The sequence below is a fragment of the Phalacrocorax carbo genome, chromosome 1 (genome assembly GCF_963921805.1).
Source record: "Phalacrocorax carbo chromosome 1, bPhaCar2.1, whole genome shotgun sequence".
Classification (NCBI taxonomy): Eukaryota; Metazoa; Chordata; class Aves; order Suliformes; family Phalacrocoracidae; genus Phalacrocorax; species Phalacrocorax carbo.
This window is the reverse complement of record NC_087513.1, coordinates 196,639,816-196,665,386: the sequence shown is the minus strand read 5'-3', so window position 1 is coordinate 196,665,386 and position 25,571 is coordinate 196,639,816. Positions and strand designations below refer to the sequence as shown.

The 25,571-nt window shown below is 41.4% G+C and overlaps 1 protein-coding gene across 7 annotated transcripts in view; it reads right to left on the bottom strand.

Moving 5' to 3' along the window:
- Window positions 1–3,343: 3,343 nt before the first annotated feature.
- Window positions 3,344–25,571, bottom strand: part of SPATA13 (spermatogenesis associated 13) — an 82,792-nt gene continuing 60,564 nt past the window's right edge. For 4 of the 7 annotated variants that reach the window (XM_064441134.1, XM_064441132.1, XM_064441133.1 and 1 more), the window contains 10 exons: window positions 21,529–21,665; window positions 20,927–21,106; window positions 19,714–19,899; window positions 16,764–16,943; window positions 15,893–16,125; window positions 13,396–13,525; window positions 12,560–12,932; window positions 11,807–11,869; window positions 8,606–8,680; window positions 3,344–7,354 (listed from right to left, as the gene is read on the bottom strand). In XM_064441134.1, the coding sequence (XP_064297204.1) occupies window positions 7,173–7,354; window positions 8,606–8,680; window positions 11,807–11,869; window positions 12,560–12,932; window positions 13,396–13,525; window positions 15,893–16,125; window positions 16,764–16,943; window positions 19,714–19,899; window positions 20,927–21,106; window positions 21,529–21,665 (1,739 nt within the window). In that variant the 3' untranslated portion in view covers window positions 3,344–7,172. Of the gene's footprint in view, window positions 7,355–8,605; window positions 8,681–11,806; window positions 11,870–12,559; window positions 12,933–13,395; window positions 13,526–15,892; window positions 16,126–16,763; window positions 16,944–19,713; window positions 19,900–20,926; window positions 21,107–21,528; window positions 21,666–24,199; window positions 24,385–25,571 lie in introns of those variants that run through there. The other 3 variants (XM_064441138.1, XM_064441139.1, XM_064441136.1) reach the window with 3 other exon arrangements.

Sequence of the window (25,571 nt, the reverse complement as noted above, 5' to 3'; positions counted from 1 at the left end):
GTTGGTGCAAGCAACTGAAAACACTGTGTCTGAGGGCGTTCCCACACTGCAAAGATATGATATGTGTGGTCTCCGTATCAAATAATGTATCCTCAGCACAGGGGAGCAATGAATAGTTGTCGCTAAGGTCTTCACCACCACCCTGTGGTAATAAGGAAATATTGCAAGCGTTTTGGTGCCCGGTTTATATCTGGGACATTGTATCTACTGTTCGCTGAGGAAAAGGAAGGACAATGTGCAGCAATTAGCTGCTCTACTTGAATGAACTTCTTGTTGCCAAATTAGCCTCGCTGCTGTGTGAGAGAAGAAAAAACGAGATCCATGGCAAACAACCTTTTTCTCTTTACTTGCATCAGAAATTTTCTAAGATTGTTTAGCCTTGGCTTCCTCTCACACTTCAGAAATTTGAGTCATTAAAAAAATAGCCCACCCTGCCATCTTAGCGCTGTGCCTGCAGTGATCTGTCACGCCATGCAGAAAACCTGGATTTATTGATGAACCTTCCTGGCTGCAGGGTGCTGGGAGGGCTGGTGGCTCTGGAGGTCAGCACTGGGGGCAGTGGGGGCTCCTGGGTCATGGCACCAGCAGCAGCAGGGCCCCCTGGGTGGCAGGGTCATTACACTGATCCAAAAGAGGCTGTGAATTTCACAATGACAACAGTCACGGTCTGTCTATCCCAATCCTGAATTGAGAATGACATAATTCATTACTTAAGTCAGTAGCTGGACTCTGCAATTAGTTTGGTTTGATGCTTCTTTAGTAAAGGACCAAGAAAACTGCTGTAGGCCTTAAAGACAAACATTACGGTCCGCTGCTTTCTAGTGTGCCTTGTCTCATCACGGCATAATGCCTTGAAAAAGATTACACAGTAGCAAAAGTTCATCAATTGCTCTTAAAAACCATTGCATCTGAATGGCAGGAGATACAGGTTGGGTTTTTTGGTTTTGGTGGTTTTTTTTGATTGGTTGCTTTGCTAGTTACCTTTGCTAGGAACTGTATATGGTGGTAATGGCCATGAGATGGATGGTTAATAAAAGAAGATATGCCCAACCTTATTAGCAGAGCACCTTCTAGACACTTTTTCGGTCCTTCATGAATTGATCTCTCGAAAGCCTGGAGTACACTCATAGGTAGAGGCCAAGGTTAACTGTGCCTAGCAAATCTGCTTACTGACAGTTCACTTCAGTGTATAGATTGGGCCTTCTGCCTTCTTACTTCCACGTGCCAGCAAGAGAAGGAATTTGGCATGTGCCTGGTTCTGCCAGCAAAGTCCCTCAGGAGCACCTGGAGCTTCTCCTTCACCTTGAAGAAGTTTTAGCTTTCCAAAAATCACCAGGAGAAACAGTCAATCAATCCTACATCATATTGTGTTTCTCTTCTGAGTGAAACTCAGCCCTTGAAGAGCAGTGGTACTCCTTGCTCTGCTAACCTCTGCCCTCTCAGATTTGCCCTTCTGAACTTTGCTGACACCAGCCTCCAGTGATGCAGACACCTTCCAACCTTCACTTCTCTGTGGAGTGATATGTCTGCCATTGCTGGTGGCCCACTCTGAATGCTTAAACATTAAAATGGCTCAGGTAGAACCTTGCCCAGGTGTTGTGTGTTGTGTGTTTGTGTCCCCACCAAGATGCAGAACATAAATATAAGATGCAACATAAAGAGAGGGAGGGTGTGATGGGTGTGGATTACTCGTCTGGTCAACCTGCTGTAGGTGCCAGCAGAGACATTATCTGGAGACACCATATGGAGTCTATAAAGGGGATGCGTGTGTAAACATAGACGTACACACACACATATCTTTTTTTTAAATCAGAGCCTAAATACCTAATAGTGGCAGTGAGTTGTCAGCCCTAGGTGCTCACCTGGACAATCAGAAATCAGTTCTGACTGCAGTGAACTAAACCTAACACAGACCTAAGATTAAAAAAGCCCTATGTTGTGCTGCTAATTTATACAATTTTGACATATTCTCACAATTGTATGTTCTCTAGTTAGAATAACTGAATTTTGAAAAGTAGCCAGAAACACACTAAATATTTGCGTGCTTTCTGTACAGGCTACATGATGTGCCGTTTTCCATTGTTGACTTTTTAATTTCTCCTTTGTTACTGTAACACAGGCCCAAATCCTTGTCTCTGTTACTAAGCACAGATCATCATGTAGCCTCTAAAAAAAACCCCTAAACCAAAAAAACCCAAGACAAGCAGTGCTATTTCTGCGCACACTAAAAGCTCCACCTGAGAGATCAGCTCTCAAAGAACCTAAAAGCTGATGGTATGGAATTATCTACAGCATTTAGCCTGATGGCCAAAGCATGAAATAAAATTCACAAATGAGCTCACCATGGCCAGATGAATTGCAGGCTCCTTAGAAAGCCTATTGATCACAACGTCCTACTCCAGTGTTTGCTCAAGGTATGTTTTTCGGTAATCCGAGCGACCTCACTAAGTGCTCAGATTGAGCCTTTCACTTTGATATTGGAGCACTTGGCACGCCTCCCGCTGCAGCAGCAGCACTTGGGAGGCCTGGGAAATTCTCAACTTCGAGGTGAACCAAGAAATAGAAACAAGAGATTGGACATTGGAAGGAGGGGGAAAGACTTGGCAAACCCAACTATTCTGTCGGCATTTGAACTTGCCAAAGCATTTTTGATGAATAGATTTCAGCAAAGTATGTTATTTTGTTAAAGCTCATGTGTCTCAGCGAAAGATATTTTTTGATGCAGCTTTGAGCAGGAAGGACACACATGCCTTTCAGATGTGGTGCCCTGCTCCGTCACATTAACAAGAAACAAAAAACTTGCCTGAATCAGAGCAGTAAGTTGACTCTCCAGGAGCGTTGCCCATTGCTCTAACAAGCAGGCCAGTAAGCCTGTCCACGCACATTTACAGAACCCACCTTTTGGGTGAACCCTTTCAAAAGGGTTCCAAAGAAAAATAAAATTTAATTCTCCTTACCTAAACTACAGTACTTAAGTCACCATCCTGTGTGAGCACGAGCTTTATTAATACAGAAGCTGCATTTGCATTTATTTCCATGCGGTATTGTGGGAGCTGTCTGCCAGGACAAGGTGAAGCACAGTGACTGCAGATGCCTGTGGCTGGGACAGTGGCAAGGATGGGTTTTGCCTGAATGATGAAGACTTCAATCCCAGAATCAGGTTTCGTAGTTGTTAAAACGAACTCATGCTGGGAATTACTGTAGCTGTTACTGGAAAACCAAGAAAGGAGGGTGTGACTTTTTTGCTTTAAAGTAATAAAATAAATATGACAGTTGATACATTTTTGCATCACAGAGGATATTTTGTAGACAATTAAAAAACAACAATTTTAAAACTGCACAATAAAGTTTTATAAGACACAGCTGAGGAACTTCAGCTTTGTACATTATTTAATTCAAACACGTACAATAAGAGAAAAATAATGGGAATGTAAGTTTGTACTTATTTCCAGGAAATAGATTCATTTGACAAACAATGTTCCAAGAGTAAATAAACCTTGTAAAGCAGTTACTTCAGAACAAATGCACATCAAGCTACTGCAGTCCTGTACATTGTACTTCAGCCGTCAACAGCCAATTCGTCTGCTCCGTAGCCAGGACACTTCATTTACAACACGTGTAACAGCACACAGATGGTGGGATGCACAAAGCAATGTGTGTAAGAGAAAATGTTACAAAACACTAGTCAAAATAAAATACATATGCACGTCATCCCTAGTATTTACAATGAATAGTTTTAAATTAGAGATCGTTCAGAAGGCATCTCCTACATACAAATGCCACACATATAGAAAAAAAGCAGAAAGGCAGTCAAAGAAAGGTACTGTGTTAGTTATGGCTAAAGACCTTTGGCTCCAAAACTCTGTTATAATTATTTTCAAAAGACAACTAAAATGTGGAACATTTGAGTAGTCTGTCTTTGAATGCCATTATTACACTGACCACTAAAACTCAATGTGAAATTTAGCATGGCAAGAGCCACTTGTAAAACAATCTTATTATTTTATACATCAAATGCTCCGAGTTAGATGCAATTATGGTTTGGCATTTTCCTAACTCAGTGGGAACACATTTGAGGACAATTATATTTTACTGCATCTCATGCATAAAGTCTGAGGTTATCTGCTCAGCAGGCCATTGGGAAGGCTCTGGCTGTGCTTTATCTAAACGAGGCACAAATGTGCTTAGTAGTTGCCCTACAATTTTTTATAGTAACTTAAAGCATGCAAAAGCAAGAGGAACAGAACAGATGTTGCTGTCACACCTTTCTGATCATATGTAAGTTTTGTCATCAGAAGGAGGATCAGTGCAAGAGTTGCTAGACCACAAACTTTTATATTTTAGTTGCAACTCTTTTTCCCACAGACTCTAAAGTCAGGCTGAACCCCAAGTAAATATGTGTCTTAATTGTTGGATGATGTAATTGTGTGTTTTCATTTAACTATAATTTGTTTAAGATTATGGTGTAGTCTAAATTTGGCCTGTCTTGTTGTATTTTATCTTAATCTGTTGCAAGGTCAGATTGCAAAGAAAGACACAGAGAACATTATAAAACAACCATGTCTATATGTAGGGTACTACATGTAAAACTGTCCTGAGTAATCTGCACCATCAAACATTTGCTTTTTATCTCTCTGAAATTCACTTCTTGAGAAAAAAACTGCTGCATCCAAAACCATATGCAAACATTTCTGTTCATTTTTAGGGCTAAGGCACCTACATGGGAAGAGCCTTCATGGGCACTGACACATCAGAAGATACATCCCAAAACCTCATTTTTTTCCCAGCACTCCACAGAACCGAGCCCTGGAAGGAAGTAGGTTTTAGCAAAGACACATATGTAAGTGTGGACATTTGCAATGTCTTCAGGTCCAGCTGGGAAAGTTTCTGGGTGAGCACTGCAATCCAACTTCAGACTTTGCATCTAGAAGAAGTCTTTCAAAATGTGAATATGAAAAACATCATCTCCACTTCCACAGTACATGCATCACTTTGGTTTGCAGGCCTGAACGTGGCTAGTACCCACAAAAATGGGTATGTAGGAAACACAAAAGGATTACTCATTTATGGGGAAGGGCATGCATCCATGCCTGCATTTGGAAGTCTGGTCCTTGCGTTTAAATTGAGCATTTAGAATTATCCTTTTAAAAAAATCTGAACAGAAATGGCTTGTTTTAAACATCAAAAGAAAAATACAACCCAGCCAGTTGTTTTTTTTAACTAACTTTCCTGTGCATTTTCTTGAAGCTGTATCGTTGAAAATGTCAGTGCATATTTCCAGTTCTTAACTGTTTCAGGTCATCTTCCATCGCTACGGGAAAGCACAAACAATGAAGTCCACTATTCAGTGAACAATTCAGCTGAGCATCACCAGACTTTGCATTATTGCTGAGCTATATACACAAGGCATTTGAAATGTACAGTTGTCAAAAGATGTCATTTAAAATCAAAACCACAAACCTGGGCAGAAGTTGCCACAAAGTTATCAAATCACAAAATCTAGTCACTAGTGGGCTTCACAACACTGAAGATAAATAAAAATATAGAGGTAACAATAGTAGCAGGAACAAATACGTGTTTAAAATAAGGCTTTTTTATATTGTTGTAAAGATGCCTGGCCTCTAGCCCCTTGTTTGTTCTTCATATATTACAGATTCATGACAAAGCTGATTGTGTCCATTGTCATTGGATCTATCCTTATCATTAGATAATGCCCCTAATCAGCAGCATAGGATAAAGTATTGTAAAGACATTCATAGCAAATCAGTTCTGAAACATATGGAGTCTGTCTTTCCTTCCGTATTACCAGCAGTCTTGTCATCCTTAATGAGAGCTATCAAGCAGAAATGATCAGTGCTGCAAATATTAAGATCCTGTTTCTTCCTGGTGGCTTTTTAAAAGTTATTCTCCCAAATCAACTTAATGTCATCGGCAAATCGAAGCAATGCAAATCACATATTGCATATGCTGGCCAGAGTTGACCTTAATCAAGTCAGGTTCTTCGCCTTCCAATACAGACTGATGACTCTTGAGACAAAAAATCCATCTCCAGTCCACGCAATTTCTCTGTCCCTTCCAGCAAGGATTTCTCTTTCTTTGTGAAGAAACAATTGGTCAAAACCCATTGGCAATTGTCTGTAAGAAGCATGGATCCAGACCACTTCAATATATTTACATTACCATTTATCCGTTTCCTAAGTCAAGCTATATGAATACAAAGTGTGAGAACTATGTAACATAGCCAGCAGTCAGCACGTACTGACTCAACTCTGACTTTGTACATTCACATTATCTCCGTTAGAAAATAAAAAAATACTTTTTACACAGAGAAATAAACATACCGGAAATATAAAGAAGCGTCTCTCAGGGGAGGAAGTGCGCAAAAAGTGATATAAAAGCTCTATACTGAAGAGCATACATGCATGCAGTGTATTGCTGTGACTGAAAGCAACCAATCTGAGATGCCCATGGCTCCTCATATTTCTACTTGTGTGCAATAAATGCACATATCTTTATAGTCCATTTCACACTCTGTTCATGTTTCTATATGACAGAATAAAATTTCCCTGTTCCAATCTGGAATATGGTAAGGCCTTGTGGGATGTTCTCCTGCCATTTGGCAATTTAATAGGAAAAGACAGGAAGAATGAGGGTCCACTAAACTCTGCAACAGCTGGTTAATCACATGGGATGTCTCCACCTGGTTTTAATGGGTGGTCTCTGCTCAGTGCTCTACAAGGAAGGAGAAAACTCTCCTAAGATTCCTTGCTGATATACCCCTAAGGAAAAATTCCTCTCTATCCTAAATTTGGCCATCAATATAAGGTTAAGAAAAATGAAATGTTACAATGACCTGCATGATTCCATCACTACTTCAACATAACTAAGAGATCAAATACTGCTGCTTCAGAGTAACAGTAAGTTGTCTTTGTCAGAAGGGAGACTGCTCTTCATCAGCAATGCTAACAGGAGGCCACATTGACTTCAGAGCAGTCCTGAGGAACTTCATTCTTCTTCTAGACACAGGTTGTATTTCTGGCTCAAGGGAGCCCAAGGTTTTCCCTCTGGAATAGCAGACTCACTGAGCGCAAATAAGCTTAACCATATCTCCAAGGTCCCTCTCTGGAGTAAGTCTCCCTCCATGCTGATGTCCTTCCCAGGTCCTTGTTCCCTCACTTTTTAAAGGGGGTGAGTTTGTTGAAGGTATGCCAGAAGAGGGATGGCTTCCGCTTGGGTTCTGCCAGGGCAAAAACCTGCTGCTGTGGGATGCTGGTAGGCACAGTGATGTGGCGCTGATGAATAGGATGCAGGCTTTGGTGTGGAGGAGGCACAGGACACCCATTATAGCTTACACCTGCAAAAGGAACAGTTTAAGAAAGCATATGAGTCAGCAAGCAGAGCAATCAATACTGGGAAAACTTAAGCACAGGACCATGGACCAAATTCAATGGTCAATAATGCCAGTATGAATTTTGCCATGATCTTGAATGGAAGCACTGCTAAAGGTCACCTTTTCTGATGTTAAGACTTTTTAATTGCTGCATTGATTTGGCTGAAGAGGAGAATAATACCAGTAAAAATAACATGACAGAATTACCAAAAATAAGCAGCAGTTTCTCAAAGCCTGGCTATATTGTTTGCACAGGTACATTCTGGTATTTCAAAGGACTTAACAGAGTAGATACTCATAGTTTAGTCAACTCTCGGAATAAGGCTGGGTAAAATATTGCTACCAACAACAATGTTATTTCTTCAATTTGGAAAATATTTTTCCAGTCTAATATTGTCAGACTTTGACCCTTGTGAATTCTGAATACAATCTCCTGATTGCAATTTTCAGCCACTCCCCTGAAAATCTGGACAGGTTTTATAGGCATCTAGTGATTGATAAAGAGAAAATGCTTTAATAGTATTACCCCCAGGCAGCAGAGGACTACCTAACATCAACTCCTTCACTCCTAAATTCAGACTAATCTGGTCCCACTTTCTTGGTTTAATCTCTCAGTGCACTACAGATTTTCCCAAATTTGACTTTAAGATGGATAAGGACAAAATCACAACACATTTTCTGAGAGAGAAAAGGAATAAAAAAGCTGTTTCCAGAGAAAGATGTTTCTACCCCATCCTTCTAGTCTAGGACAGAAGGAAGCCATTTTGAGTGTGTTATCATAAATACAGCAACATTTGGCTTGCAAAAAGAACTTCAGGATTTTTTAAACAAAGCACAGAACTGCTCAAGTAGAACATGCTGTTTGAGTAAAAGCAAAGGAAGGAATTAGGAACCCTCATTTCCAATTTAATCTCTACATGCGCTTTCTTACATCCTTAAATAAACCACTTGCCTTACCTCTTCAGTTTCTTCTGTAATAAAGACAATACCGACTTGCCTGTCTGAAGGATTCTGGGGAGCTGATTTAGTAGAAAGTTTACAAAGGCATTGGAATTTGGTATTGAAATACAGGTCAATGGAAATTATTTGAATTCCATGTAAACCATGAAAATTTTTAAAAAGATTGAAGAACTCAACCATAGCCAGATTGTGCTATTTCCTAACATAAAGAACACTGGAACATGGTAAGAATGTAAAGCAATTCTGAACACCCACCTTTAATTTTTCCATGCCTTGACTTTCGGGCATTCTGCATGGCTTGCTTCTTCTGGTTTTCTGAGATTTCCATTCCTATGTCAAAGTGTAAATTAGGGCACTGGTATAAAGACACTTTATCTAATACTTGACTACATTAAATTATAACAAATAAGTAAACTAAATTTTAAACATTTTTTAGTAAAGTTTAATAGTAATATACCTGAAGTTTTTAGAAGTATGTTTTACCTTGTCATATAAATTCAGAGATAGTTTTTCACTGGGATAACAATAGGAAGATTAATTTGTCTGCAGATTACTGGGAAAAGCTGTTTTCCAGTTCCTGCAAATGGCAATCACTAGGGAACTAACCACACAAAAAGTTCTTTTTATAGATAAGTCCAAATAACAAGAAATTTTTTAAAAAGTGTAAATGAACACTTCTGAAAGCTACAAGCCACCAAGTAATAGATCACAAATGCAGAATCTGTTTCTTTTTTCACTCACTCTGAGCTAACTTGGGGTAACAAATTGAAGTCACTGGTATTGCAGTAGTACAAATTTGGATATCTTTCCCGCCACTCGGAGGAGACAGTACCATATAATCTGACAGATACCAAAGCAGGCTGTGATGTGGTTGTGGCTGCATCAGACTGGGGCTGGATCCCTCACTCCGGTTTCTCACGTACTTGTTTGCATACTTGTACGACTTACATGATGCTATAGTACGTGGTCAACCCTATGCTATTTACTATCATGTGGTAGGTGTGTGACTGATCTGTGCTGAGTACAGAGATGCCAAGCATCTGCTATGAAAGGTGACGCCAGTGACTGGTGTCATCTGGAGCCCATGGACAGGCACCTCCATTTCCTCTCCCGGTGTACAGGACAGTTGAGACACATGGGTATGTTACGTTTGCACGAGGAGACAACAGGGTACACATGCTGTCACTCATTTCACTCATATGCACATAAAGAGCACAAAAGTTGCAATTCAAAGTCACAATGAAGCGTCTGGTTTGGTTCCATTTGGCATCTTCCCACACTTCTCTATATTTTAAAATTCCCTTTACTTTTTCAGCCTGAACTTAGGAAGACGTTATTACAAATCAGCCTATTAACTTACAATACAACAGCAGTTAGCCATAATTTTGGGGTAGCAGAAGTTATTTTATTCTGCAGGGTTTTTTTTTCCTTTATACAAACAAGAAAACAGATTAAAAAAAAAAGCAATTTCATCAACAGAGATCAGACCACTCTCTTAGGGTTACTATTAGTGGTTTGGAAAAGGATTTTCTGGCTGTAGCCTTTTCTTCCCATATATTCATAAAAGCTAAGAAAAGCTAGATATGGTTTGGGAGACAGCGACTTGAAACAAACTATATTTGAAAATAGAAGTAAAATGCCATTTGCAGTTCTGAATTGGAAGAGTATGTATTTGTTCTCAGAGTGGTTAGATCAGAGGCTTTGTGTGAAGCCCAGCAAGACAGATTACAAAATCAACAAGATAAATTTAAACCTGAGGTTGAGAATACTGGCATCTTTCCACTGGTTTTGGCTAAAGGAAATGTTCCATTTTGCCAGAAAAAGAAAAATTTTAGAAAAGAAGCAGTCTTCTGGGTAACAGATAAAACATCCAAGCCACTGTGACTCACAAGAGCGGATGGGCATTAGCTACTACAACTCACCTATCTTTCCTCTGGTTCATGATACCTGTGCCAAAACAGGTACATCAGAATAATGAGTTGCGGCATTTGAAAAGCAAGTTTCCAGAAGACTGGATATTACATGGGCAGAAAAGAAAAGACTGCACGTGCCATTATCAAAAATACCATTTCTTGTTATATTGAATTTTCTTCACTATATTGCAGTGCCTGAAAAGCAGCGAGCACTATGGACCCTCCCTTGCAATCCTTGTGCTCAGCACCATGGGGATTTGTGACCCAGCTCTAAATAAAGGTTAGTGCTATTATGACAAATCTCATCATTATCACTGCCACCACTGTTGAATGGTTACCCTTTTGAATATCGTATGTTGATTTTCATGAGGTCCCAGTAGGATAAATTATGAAATTTAGGGCTGTAGCTGCTACACCCTTGCAGTTTCCTCATGCTTGGGGATTTCTGCAGCAGTGTCACTTTGTCACTTAAAGGAATGGTAACACCCCACTGCCTGCACAAGATGGACCTGCTACTGCCAAGGGCAAGCACTAGTGTGAGCCTCAGAAGCATCCTGCCATACAGTATTTAGCCTGCTCAACATACTCTCACAGTGCTCCATAAAGCAACCACTGCAGGAGGAGGTGTAGATACAAATTTAAAGAGCTCAGGAACGCTCCTCAGAAAGGATGGCAATGGAAAATGTTCACATTTTATCTTCTTTTGCTCAGTCCTGCTCACAAAAGTGCAGGAGCTATGATTTATTCCGTATCATCCTTCTGTATGACTGTACTACTGTTCAAATCATATGCTGGGGAGGAGGCTTTCTGTAACTTTGTTGTAAGAGGGATTGTTTGGACACTCATCAACGGATCCTCTGCATTGCTGTATTACCTTCTGATCACCTTCACCCTTTTGCAATATCCACTTTATTTTAGGTGAATTAGGAAAGGCAGCCACCACCCATCCCCCTGAGTACAAGATGACTGAACAAGCTCTACACAGAGCAGCCTGTGAAAGCCATAAGTGTTGTGCCCAACAGGATCATAATGTTCAGCACAGGAGAAGAGTTAGTTTGGAAAAGCTTGAAAAGTTTGAGGAAAGTACACCTGTGGCTGCTTCACTGTTTACTCTAGACTTGAGGCTACTGGGGTTAATTGCAACAGTTGGTGCAATGGGGAAGAGTTAAAACTGGTTTTAGAGTATGAATTGGTAAACTTAAAAGTATTTTCTTCAGCTTACAGACTTTCTACAATACATGTGGAGAAGGCCTTATTTTTGTCATATTTACAACAGTATCGAACAAGAGAAAGCCACTAAGGTACAAAGGTTTACATTTGTAATCTAAGGGTTATTCCTGTCTTCGTATTCTTCTGACCAGGTGTTTTAAGAGAACATGGAATATGAGATTTGGCATCTTGTTTAAATTTTAATAATTTCTGAGTTATATCACTGCACTTCCACTTCTAACCTGCTGTCATCCAAAGCCTAGGCCTGAAAAGAGATGCACTAATATTTTCATTTCTTCTTTAGGAACATTAAAAAGAGTTTTATTTTTCTTACTAGTGCTGCTGTCTTCTCTGTGTATGTTTTGCCAATGGAATTGTGCAAATGGACCTTTTGTCACTGATTTTAAAAGAAACATGAGACTATATAAGAAATAAAATAAAATAACTCTCAAAAATGTACATTCACACAAAAGACACTGCCCTTAAGAATGTCCCACAAGCTGTGGGTCTAAAGCCAATCCTAGGATTTGCTGCCTTTTTCCCTGCTTACTCAAGGTTAGGCTTAATTTCCCTGTAAACTGCCCAGTGGTGCTATTTTGGGGTCTGTAACTGATGATACGGTGCAACTGCACAGCTCTCCTGGACACAGACGGTGCCATTATATGACATGGGCAGTATAAATCTACAATTATTGCTGCTTGGCTGTATAATAGTGTCCTTTATGAACAGTTGTTTTGGACCATTGATTTATATGAAAGTGCTACAATTTTGGATGGATTTTTATTATTGATTGGTCTTTGTGAATTCCATCTTGTCATATCTCATTCTGCTCCATAATGCACCGGAATCACATGGGTTACACTGTGAGGCGGATGACAGCTAACTGCCCTGGACCTTTGGTCCACAATGACAGGGCAAACACACCTGAACAGGCTTCACTTACACAGCTAAAGGTCATGTTGGGTAAGAAAGAGACACCAGTCCCAGAAGGCAGAGCGCACATCTGCATAAAGGATAAAGAAGCGTAAAAGCAAGAACATTGCCCTTTGGTTTTACCACCTTTTATAGGGGAAATCCTTCCACTCACCCATTTCCTTGTCTTCCTGAACTCTTCTCCTCTCACTTTCGCACGCCTCCATCCATCTCTTTTTATCCTCCTGTTTTTTTGCACAGAACAAATGAATCTCTTCTGTTGCTCTGTTTATTATCTTAAAAGCATTTTTGACATTAATGTTAAAGTCTTTGTCTCTGCCATCTTCAGCGTCCACAATTTCCATCTCATCCATGTCAATACGATCCTTATAATACAAGATGTCCCTTCTCAGTAAGTCCTTTTTACAGAACACAAGTTGATGGTCGAAAAGGAAGAATGTCCTCTGCTGGCTTTTTCCTTGCTTTGATATTTTGGTCAATTCTCCTGAGTGGATCAGTTCTGAGCTTCTGGCTAACACGTCTGGTCCCTAAGAAGATATATATATATATATGTAGTAAGTAAATAATATTTTAAGATCTTACTGTGTGCCTAACCAGTCTCATTTTATAATAAAGTCTTAAGTTTATTCGTTTTTCTTTTATTTTTATTATTAGATTTGAAAATGTCATAGAATGTAGATCATCTCATACAGGTAAACTCAATGAATGTGGTTCTGCTCTACTTCATTTCTGCACAAATCAGGAGGAAACTCATTAAAGTCAGAGAAGCAGGTTCAAGTTCTGAAAGAACTACCAAAAATCCACAGAAGATTCTACAGATCATCTCAATCCAGTATCACCTCAAAGACAAGTGTCCATGTTAATACATATTGCTCTTCCTGACTCATAAACAAGGTAATCAGTAACAGAATCATTGGATTCCCTGTAGAGGACATGAAGTACTGTACACAGTACCTTTGCTCAGAAAAGGGACAGGCTGACGACACTTACCTCCCAGTCTACGATAGAGACTTGCCAACGTGCAATCTTGTCTATGCTTTCTAGTCTTCGTTTTCGCTCGTTGATCAGGCACGCTACATTCTTCATAGCCTCATACGCAGCTTTTATGTTGTTATAATCACTGTGAAATGTAGGCACGTTTCAAAGATCACTTATGCAATAGATATGATGCAATCACAAACTGTGACACAGTGCTTGAAGTATTACCCATTTATTGCTCTGCTCAGGGTACTTAAATAAGAGTAACCTGATTCTCAGCTATCCTGAGCCTCACATAGCCTGTACACTTCAGTGCTGCTGTACTGATAGGCTTTGTCCAGGAGCAAGTTATTAAACCAGTGGAAGGAGGCAGAGGAGGTAGATTAATGAACTGAAATACTGTCTCTACTCAAAACAATGGTAGAACTCCCACTGACCTCAGTGATACCTACATTTCACCAAAGAAATTTGTTTTTAAGCAAGATTTTAGTGGGATTTTATTGGGAATGGCATTTCTTTAATTGTGTTTAACAACCTTATTGTCTCCTTTTTGTTCCCAATGGCTGGGTCAATGAATGCAAACAGGGAATGCTATGTCGGCAGGAAAAACACCAAAAGCAATCTCAAACAGGGTAAGCAAAGGACCCAAGAACGTGGGCACCGAAAGAGGTAAAGGAGACAACGCCGACAAAGTGGCCTGTTTTCATGAAACACGTGTATTAGAGCCAAGACAGTCACCTTCCCCTGCCTGCTCCAGGTCAAACGCAAGCCTCCTGTCCTTCTTGCATTGCTCTGCTCCCCTCCTCCTTTCCCTGAGCTCCCCACATGCATACAAATCTCCCCGACCTGTTTTCAATCCCCTTTGAATAGCATCCATCACTCCTTCACCTTCCTCAAACGGAGTTTCTGAGAAGAGAGAAGGGAAGAGACCTATTTCTTGCCTTAGAGTCCCAGCAGAGCAGCTGCCTTCCCCTCTTTATCAAATACCTCTTGCAGAAAAGGGAGCCAGAGGTAGAAAACAGCACAAGCCAGAAATAAACCCTGTAAAGGGGTCAGCCTCGCTGTCCTTTTTATCTGCTTTTGTCTTAGTTCCTATTTTCATCGGCTGCTGCTGATGGATGCACTTCCCTTCTGAATCTGCGGGTTACTCTCCTCTCTCTGTTTATATCTATGGGAACTCTTTTCTGCCACACTGTATACAAAAAGTAAGATTAACAATAACAGGATCCTACTAATGTCAGGGAGATGTCCCACAGCGTGACCGCATGATATCCACACTGCTACACTTGCCCTTCCTTATCTCAGTTCCTTCTTCGTCTGTTGGTGCGCACGTTAGTCCACACTTGCTGCATAACCCGTGCCCTTCACGGCAGGCTGTGCACATTGGATCTTCAAACTTTTTATGAAAACAAAGCAAAAACCTTCAAAAAAACCAGCTGGCTGGCTCTTTACCAAGGCCCTCTGTGGGTGTAGGCCTGCCTGTTTGTGAACACCTCTGTACACTGGGCGCCTGTCTGCACCTGTAGGCACCTCCGAATGCTGTGCCACAGAAAAGGAAAACAGGTACTATGGGTGGAAGGTGGCAAGACCTTCCTGTCACTTCATCTGCAGGTTTCATAGCTCACAGAACAATCTTTCTAAAATTAGTAGCAGTGAAATAGATAAGGGTATCTCTATGTTAGTAATTGTTATTACAGGACTTCCCAGGTAGCCACACCTGAATGTCAGTACTTCTCATCCCCTTTATTTTGCCCCTGGTCTCCAAGGGGAGTCTTCTCAAGGTTAAAGTGCAGACTTTGGCCAAGGAAGCATTGCCCCAGGCTGCATCTGGACTTTGAGCACAGGGGTCACAATGGAAAATTGTTCTTGCAGTTGTACAGGTAAAAAGGCAGAGATTTAACCATAAAATCTTAATTTAGTCAAAGATTTAATCAGCTCAGGGGTACATTAGAAAGGCTAATAACCTGCAACTTCAGTTCTTATTTATCCCAGCTGAAAATCTAATTTCTGGACTTTATTGCAAACAAAGGCAATGTTTATTACTAATAACTTTCTAAAAACATTACCTTCACACTTGCTCAGATTGTGTCTTTTTCTAAGGCCTTCTTTAACTTTTCTTGCATCCACATCTTTTATACAGCTTCTCACTTTCTTCTGTGGATTTTCTTCTCCTTCCTTTCTTTGACACATTGGCTTTTTTTCACTTGGATTTACACATCCCACCCTGCATCCTATTTCAGCACCTTCTTCCTTTCCTTCCCTTCCCCCTCTTTCACTTATTCCTCATTCTGTCTTGCATCCTGTCAGGCCCCTGTGCTTCATTATCAGATACTGGTTTTGTTAATACTTGCGATGGTTCCAAGGTGCCCATCTAGTAAGGAGCTCCTGTCTATAGCGGTCAATGGGACTTTTGTTCCTCATCTCAAAAGCCTCAGTGTTGTGTCACCCAGAAAGCTTGAGTAATTAGGTGTTATTACTATTTTAAGATTTGGCTTTTTCATTCTCTCACCTGTGTTCCTGAGTGGTGTATTTGAGCAATTCTGCAAGCTGCAGAGGGTATTTGCAGATTTTCTGAACAGGCGTGAGAAGAAAACCATCAATGGCAATGTCAATCATCTGCTGAAGCAAGCGACAGGCCTCAAAGAAGTGACGGTATTTGCCCTGTTTCATTAGCTTGGCAAGTTCAATGCAGGCACTGGGATGATTGTTACAATACTCTGAATAAATAGCAAAGCCTTCTTGCTATTAAAAAAAATAAAAGTCAAAGCTTTAACTAAAGTATTTCTCTATAAAGGAGGAAAGATATTTTTATAACAACTATTATGACTAATTAGAGTAATTAATTCATTTCCTATACTGTTTCCAGGCTAATCAGCCCTGAAACTATGCAGAAATCTACCTTGTAACTGTCAAAATTACGTACCTTCTTTGTAAGAATACAGAAATAAAGGCCTTCATTGAGTCAGGATAATCAAATGCACTTTAAGTACTTTTCTTTGGGGAGACAGCTATAGGATTTAGGAAGTGTCTATCATGAACTCACAGCCTCTTTCCCCATCGCCTTCTTTTGTTATTTTCTTTAGGAAGTTATTGCATGCCCAATATGAGATCACTGCAAATAGTCCAGATCATCTGCAATCGTTACAGTTTTGAAAACTTAAAATTGTATACAAAGTTACATGCTTGCTAAGATGAGTAGAAATCTAAAACATTTAAATAATTCTTTAATGGTAAATTATTTTGCAGTCTAAAACACTACCTATACATAGTTCAGTATCTGATAAGTACTTGTTACTCAAATCCCCTCCTAACGTGGTAACTTGGCATTTTCTTATCGTATTTTGTTAATTTCATAAATAAAACGGACTTCTGCAACATACATGTTGAAGAAAACATGACCCTATTTCACTTAGATGAGGTTCCTCTTTGTTGTACTGTTTCTCAAGATCCTTCAGAAATTTCCTTTGGAACTTGTAAATATCTTCAATATTTCCAAAAATGGTGCTTAACTGAGCTGTGGTGAACATTCCTGTATGTTTGCGACACTGCCGAATATAACCCTGGAAATTAAATTAAAAAAAACTCTTTTAGTCTGAAGACGTGAAAACAGGTTCTACCCTGAACAAGCCCATCTGAGCTGACAAAACCCCTGAGATCTGCAGGCAGGTGAGTGGTTTCCCAGCCATACACACACACACAATTTCAGATTTGCATCTGAAACGTTTACACAGTGATTCTTTCAGTCCAAATTCTACCTCACAGTACTGTAAATGAATCCGGGAACCAGAAACCTGCAGTGTGTGTAAAGCCCTTGTTACGACTGCCCGCCAAGCTGGAGGCGAGCCCTGCGCACGGCCCATGCATGCTACTACTTCAGCTGCCGTGCTTTTTCACAGCAATTTCTCTGTGCCATAACAGCTCTTCTCTATGCCAATAAGAACAAACCCTAAGACAATTAATACAAAGACAACTTCTACGAGGGCTAAAGTACTGGTTCCTTAAACAGTAGGTAAGTATGGCACAGTCTAAGCCAGAAAAGCAAAATTAAGAACTTATAATGCATTCAGGATGCTGCTCCTTGGTAAAATCCATATGGTATTGGCAGGAGGTAACAGCATTGGCAAGACTGTACATAAAAATACAATCACTTCTCCAGTTTTTTTCTCTTTACCTGTAAGTGTGTTTTTTTCCCTCTTTAATTGTACCTGTGATGTTTCAGAGGCGTCCAGTTCACTTTATTCGTATCTAGCATTAAATAGGTACACAACTGAGTCCTCCAGTTTTAAAACACTTCTTGAAGCAAATTCTGCTCTGCGATCAGTAACTGACAATAGATCACATCGGCATGTGCATAGCTAAGAAGCGAAGGTACATTCAGGGGCCCCTTAGGGCTGAAATGCAGCAGCAGCTGCCGCGCGCGGCCAGCACATCCTCAGGTACCCGATCCAGAAAGCTGAGTGTGGCGAGGCAGATACAGTGCAGGGGCTGAATATCCAGGAATAGCTGCTGTGCTCATACTCTCATATCAGTTATGGCGCCGGGGCACAGACGAGTGCGAAGGTTAACTGGTATGATAGGGGTTATCTGCCAGGCTCCTCCGTTTGGCTGCTTTCAGGCAGGTTTCCCCCAAATCGCTTTGGGAGCGGACAGCTGTAAAAAGCCTTGCAGTTTTTCCGGTGAGGTTTACCAGGAAGTAACCCTGAATACTGCTGGCACTGTTATGAATATTCCTGTCTCTTCCACAGGCATCTGCTCTGACAGCTGTGCAGTGGCTACGCTGCAAGCCAGCTACCACATTTACTACTGTTAGGAGGGTAACTCCAACATGGAAAACTAAATCCTGTGCAGCTCTTGTAATATGGACTGCAGACACTTCTTGAATGTAAAATGTTTTTCTGGGTATACTCCAGCTTCATGATCATGACTGAAGCAGCACTAGTGATTCATTCTAGTGCAGAGCTTGCAAATTTGGATTACTACCTGAAGTAGCTTTTCTGGCTTAGTCTTACCCGAGTATATTTTCAGCCTTATTTCCTGCTTGCACCACCCTACAGATTCACTCTGAGGAAAGCAGACCACCTCTACCCGGCATGCTAAACATGGAGCATCACTTCTCTACTTGGAAAATGTGCATTTGCTCTCTTGTACTAAACTCAGAGGCATGTCAGATTTAAAAAGAGAGTGATAGGATGTAAGTATTAGAGAAAATTAATTATTAAGATCAGTCTAAGAATTAACAAGGCAGTAAAATATGAAGTCATGTCCTAGAACTCAGCTAACCATGGCAGCGACACAGCTGCGTGTACAAATTGACCCGTGATCTTTTAGGCACACAGTCAAGCTTCCTAGCTTAAGTAAATAGTGAATCTAAATGACAAAACTTACATTTAATGTTTTGAAACAAGCCAATTAGCAACCAATTTTTGCCTTTTTGTTTTCCGTTGTTTCTTTCTTCAAAATGCATGAAAAAGGCCTGATCTAAAAAATAAAAAAACAAACCCAAACAAAAAACACTGCTGTCTTGCCTACTTTGTTGTCCATGAAAGAATCCAATGATGAATCGTGGACTAAAGGATGACAACATGACAAATACAGAGAGAGACCTAGTAAACTAAGGGTACAAAGAATATTTTGGTAGGTTGCTTAGCACCCTTCCAGATGCTAACCACAAATACAAGTCAAATACAGGTCAAATGCATCACAGTCCACGTCAGAAGAGGCAAACTTTAGTGAAAGGTATTAAGAAGTTTCTCATGCAAGTATGGGCCTTTAACAAAATTTAAACAAAAAGCAGAAAACCCTGCACATTTTATGGTTCAAACAAGCAAGGCGGTTCTAAAACATCTTTCAAGACTTCTTCATAGCTTCTAAGCATCCAGCAAAAATCTGCTTCTTGGAGGAAACAAAAAAAGTCTCACCCAGCAAACATTCTCTTTGCAAGTTACTTGCAAAAAGTTTTGTCCCTGAACTGTAATTGATTTTCTTTAAGTTACTGAAAGATTTCTATCTAAACCAAGTGGTAAAAAGTTCTAAAAGAAACTGCATTTCCCTTTCTCATTATTATGGAAATAGCGGTCAGATAAGCAAAGCACTTTTCCCATGTCAAAAGCGGAATGTTTGTTGTTTTTTTTTTTAAAAAAAAAAAAAAGGAAGCGGTGCCTTGTGGCAGTCGGCAGAGAGGAAAGCCATATGAGGACACAAGAAGGGTCTGACAGCCTCAGAAGTGCAGTTGCGAATATTTTGATATGAGAAACCACTATGGTTCTCGGCTTACGTGGGATGTTTTGTTCACATTAGGTCAGCAGAATGCCCTCAGGTTAAAGCATGTACCTCACAGATGTCCTTGAGATGCTTGATATAGACTCGTTCTGTGTTCATAATTTCCTGTATAACGTTGGTTCTCATCTGATCCTTGTTTTCAGCTATTTTCTGACGATGCTTGCTAATATCTGCATCTTGTTCTTCATCCTGGATACTACTACAATTTTCTGGCACTTCTTCCTGATTAACTCGCAGCTGCAGCCAGAACAGACAAAGCAAACTAGAGTAAAGCAGCAAACTTACAAAATGTGATAAAACTGTTAACAAACTTCTTACAATTAAGAGAGGACTTGCTACAGAAATGTTCCCATTCATACCTTATTGAGTGGGTTCCACAACAGGATTTGTCTCATTCTACCCACTGCATATTTGAATAAAGTGTTGAGGTTTCTGTCTGGTTAAATACATGGCTTTCTACTCACGGTATCTGAGAGATACCATGTTGTGTCGCCTGTGCATTTTTCAGACTTAAGTCGTATGTGTTCTTTTGGCCAAGCCAGTCTATGGGTAAAAATTACAAAAGTAGACAACTCAAACACTTTTTAAAACTCTCCCTCTGCCCCAGTTCCCCACATCTACGATGTGGATAACAGCACCTCCTTTTTCGACTTTTGTCTGATTGCCCATGTTGGCTGGAGATCTAGGAAAGGCAAAGGCAGGAACCATCTCTTGCACGTTGTGTAGTACTTCATACAGCATGGGCCAAGCTTCATTACAGGCTCTCAAAAACTAATTTAAATTAATTTCTAAAACATAGTTAAATTTTATACCATGCAAGAGTTATACTGTCATTGATCTGGCTGAGTTCTGATTGGGGAGTTCAGACTGTGAACCAGATTCCTACAAAATATTGTGATAATAAATTAAGCCCTATTTTACCAAGAAATCCCTGCAGCATAGCTTTCCCCACTCCCTCATGAAAACTGCTGTATCTTCTCCATGTACACTGACTGCTCCTGGTTGAGCTCTCTGCTGCCCTCATTTCTGCTTGAGAAATTCCTTTGGTTACAAAAGGACCACACAACGGAAGAAGCCAGAGTAAAAAGTCTCAGAGGAGCTAAGGGGTCTTGGAGTGTGAAGTCATTAGGAGTTGCACCACTGATGTTCAGATACAAAGATGCTGAGGATCAGGCCCTTCACTTAAACACAATGCCATGACCATTGCTGTTGCACTCTGCTAGGAATCTTGCGTGACAATGGTGCAAAAGCAAGAGTCACTCACCCTGACAAAGCTAGCTGGAAACCAGGCTTCCTTGTCCTCGTTTCTTCCCCACCACCAGTCTTTGTTGGAAGCTTCTAGAACTCTAATGACATCTCCAGCTTTGAAGCCCAGCTCTTGATCATCCATAGTCACATGGTCCCAGAGAGCTTCTGCATAGACAATGCTGCCATCACTTATCAGCTGAGATGGGAAGAAAATGAGGTTGTGAAGGATGAAAGATAAACAACAAACTGTTTATAAGTTACCAAAAGATCAAAATACCTTTCTAGAGTGCCCATGATTACTCCTATTACAGGATAAAACTAAAATTCTAGATTTTCAGAAATCTATATGTATATTTATTAGTGAGAACAATTAAAGTCCAACTCCTGAGCAGTTACATACGGTAACGAGTTACACTCCCAGTGACGTACTAGTCACTGTGCTCTTCCCTTGGCATCTGCTCATGGGCCCTGACAGACACAGGACACCGTGGCTGCTGGATTCTTTGCTATGCTGGCTACTGCCGTGGCACTTTCTATTAACAAGAAACCTCAGACCTGTGGAAACCATCCCCCCTCCTCCCCTCCATCGTTACAGCAATGTAAAGCCCAGGACGTTACCTCATTAATTGCTAGCTGTTCCCCTCCAGGCTGCAGGTACCTGGGAGTGGCTTGGCAGAGCTCCTCGTAACTGTAGTCTTCCTCACTGCCATTGTCGTCCGCTAAGGCTGACGATTCAGTCCCACCATCTGCAGCAACTAAAACAAAGGTGCAACAGCTGTTTGCTTCATCATTTTTATGATTAAAAAAAAAAAACAATGCAAGAGGAATTGCTGAGAAGTTGCCTTTGTTGTCAGGAATATAACAGTAACAGCTGAAGTGAAGGGAGCAGAGCTCTCAGGAAAACTGCTTTTCTACCATTAAATACTTTTTACTCTTCTTCAGAATTTTCTCATTTAGCAGCTGCTGGAACTGAGAATTCCTCCTTTTTCTGTGTGAAAAATAGAACTACAAGCATTATTTATTTTTTTTTACCCAGAGGAAATCTGAAATGACCTGAATCAGAAGGGAGATCTCGATGCCGTTTCCCACATGGCAGATGGGAGCCCCAGTGGGCCCCTGGCGGTCAGAGGGGGCTGCTGCCAGTCCCAGGCTGGGTCCCGTCACATCGTCACTTCCTGCAGGGATGTAACGACCCAACACCTCCGTGCCCACTCACCCGCGAGAGGGTTGGGCAGCCCACGCCGCAGACCCTGCTCTGAGCTGACCGCAGCCACCTCTCCCACGTGCCAGGGGAGGCTCTGGCAGCACCAAGATGCTGAGAGCAGCACTGAGATACTTGGGAGGCCCAAGGGGACAGCGTGACTGGACTGTGTACAGTGTAACCGCCTGAGAAAAAACTTGTTCTAATTGCCCCAAATCACAGAAAATTCTTGGCTTGACAATTGTACATTTTCTGACCAAAGAGGCAGCTTTGTACAGAAATAGAGGCTGGAACTAAGATGGGCTTCATCTTATTACACAGCCACATAAAACCAAGAGAAATGTCATGCAAGTGACTGTTACTATGGGCACGTAAATCTGCAGTTATTGTATAAAATGGTAAAACACATTTGGGGTAAATCCTTTTGGCGATCATCTCTATACTGGCAGATGAAAAGGACTGGGGACTGATGTCAGGACCAAGTAATACTGACTGACTCACGTCCATACTGCCCAGTGCTAGACCCTTTCAGAGGAGGTTTGCCTTTGAAAGCTAGCTGTTGTGTTCAAACAGATCAGGGGATCAGCTAGTAATCAAGAAGCGTTCATGACCAATGGCCCGGTGCTTGAGTGCACTCTCTGGTCCTTGTAAATTTATCCCTAAATATTTATTCCTATGGCAGGCCCAAGCTGTGAATATCTAGAGAGTCTGAAGATCATACAGCGCTCAAAAATCCAATAAAAAATAAAAAGTAAAAAATAATTAAAAAATAAAACTCAGAACGGGCTGCTAAGCACTGAAGTCCTTTCCTAATGGTTTCTGTGTTCCAGATAAGTTGTCATGCAGCCTGCAAAGTATCTCTCTCACTCCCGAGTGCTGGGAAGGGACCTTTAAGCAGAGTTACTGAACCTGCCACTTCCCCACCGAGCAGCAAGGCTGAGCAGCAGTGCCCTGACCCTGCCTCTTCTCTGCCCTGCTTCAAGCCTGGGTACCGCCCGCCTGCCAGCCTCTGGGCTCCGGACGGGTGACAGTCTCAAAGAGGTGACTCCTGGCTTTACTCCACACACCTACACAACTAACAGGCATGCCGTTACCTACCCGTTATTTACCTTCCAGGGAGAAACACTTCAACCCCCTCCTTACAGGCTCTTATACATCACTAGCATCTTTGGTCATTTGGGTATTAATTTGCAAGAGAGATCAAAGCTGATTACTTTACAGATTCACTAAAAAACTTGGAAGAATTTTTCTTTCCTTTAAAAGTAGAAAAATATGGCATAGTCTTGATGCAACAGAACAAGGCTATTCCACCATTCTCTTCTACTCCCCAGCGTTTTAAATACACACTCACATTAATGGTATAATCTGCCTAACCAGGGAGGATGCAGAAACCCTACTTAAAACACACAAAATTTTTTTTCCCCTGTAGAAAATATCAGAAATCTGAGCACTGATAAACTTTTAAAATACATGTTGTGAAACTTACTGAAACTGCTTTATAAAAAAAATCTGCAAACAAATAATTAATTAAATCAATTTTTAGCTTTTAAAGCAACGCCGAAAAAATTAATCCCAGTGATTGTTTATAGATTCCACTGTACTACCAGTACTGCCTGTTGGTTTGTTCCAGTAACAACGGCACATCAAAATAAGCTAATTAATTTGGCTCCAGATGAAAAATGACTGCAATTTTGGGACTGATAACTGTTCATTATTCTGTACCAAATCAACAAGTTCACATTGTCTTCATAGTTAAGACTCTCAAGCGAAAATCAGTCGCTTGCGTTCTGCATCAATTCCTCTATTGTTTACAGAGAGAAATATCAGAGGTAGGGGTGGGCTTTCCTGATCACACCAACGGGATGCAAAAACTTAAAAGACAGCCTGGGACTGATTCTGATCTTCTAGCAGCTTTGTCACCAGTGTAAGGCTGCAGGCTCCCATGGATGACACGGTATAAGCGTGATCAGAATCAGGCCCCTTGACTGCCACACTTTATTAGTTCAATCTAAAAACACTGAAAAAAATAGCTACACAGAGAGAGAGAGAGAGAGAGAGAGAGAGAGAGCATGTTCTACTCACACGTACCCATCTGAAGGCTCTCCAGACTCCAAAATCGTGCCATTCCCCCCCTGGCTACCATGCTGCCGTCAGACTCGAGCCCAGGGCAAGGGCTGACCTCTAACAGGTGATGCTCGGTCTTAAAGGGCTGGCGGAGGATGACAAAAGGCTCTGAGCTACTGACAGCGCAGAGAAACAGCCTGTTCACTGCCTTCGGCTCCCAGCTGTGCCTCCGAGGCCGAGCCCAGCTGGGAACTGCCAGCGGCGCGCTCAGCCTGGCCGCCCGAGAGCTCGCTGACATCATGGGGTGCCCTTAGGGAGGAAGTTCCAGAAAAGAAACAAAAACCTGGCTGCCTGGCCCCAGCCGCGCTGTGCCTGCAGCCGCCTGCGCTGCCCAGCCCGCTCCCAAAGTGCCTGAACATCTCAAACGCAGCAAGCCAAGAAGTACATTTGTTTTTCATTAAAGCAGCTTAATGCGATCTCAATCTATATTCAAACGACTGCAATTCAAAGGGAAAGACTACTTGGATGGGAGTTGGGGAGTTCCTTGTATTACAACACTGTTCTGAGTATCGGTCTATCCTTGTTACATTATACCAGTTACAAATTCCAGTAGAAGTAGACAATGAAGGTATTTTTTGCATGCCTGTTAATACTTCACTTCCTTCACAGGCAAATGCTGTATCATTATTTAGGGCACAAGCAGCCAAAGTGTTAAGGCTGCAGCAGACTGCTCCCAGGAAAAGAGGGAAGGACGGGGACATTTTCTCATTCAAACTACGAACTTAATTCAGCTGCTCCAGAAAATAGGGCATGAAGCAGAAAAGCACCCAAACAGTCAAGCTTTCACCGGGACTGACCCAGCCAGAGCACAACCTCATTCATTTACCATGGGCCAGCGTGTACCACCCTTACATCTGTGTCATTCTGCAGTGAAGCTGGATCGGTTCATGCACTGGAAGCAAGGGCTGCTCCCATCTGCACATTGCAAAGCCTGCCACAACCTGTGCTTGTACACAGCACTACATTTACAACTTGGAAAGCTCCAAAATCTCTGTGGCTCACTCTTTACCTGCAAACTGCATTGCTCAGCTGAGCCTGTCCTTTCACTGGGGACTGCCTCCAGCAGGGACATGTTCGCAGAACCCTGGAGGCATTTCTGCACACAGAGACCTCTCAACACCCACTGAAATCACATGGTTTCCCCTAGCACTGCCTCAGACGGAGAAGGAAAGGCCAAACATCGCCCTGCAATATTAATGCCATCTTCCTACAAAAATCCAGGCTGTGCTACACTACACAGGAAACCGATAGGAATTCTATTCCGAATCTCCAAACTTCCCTATTATTTCTTGCTGCAAGGACTGTTGGATAGCACAGTAAAAACAACCTACCACAT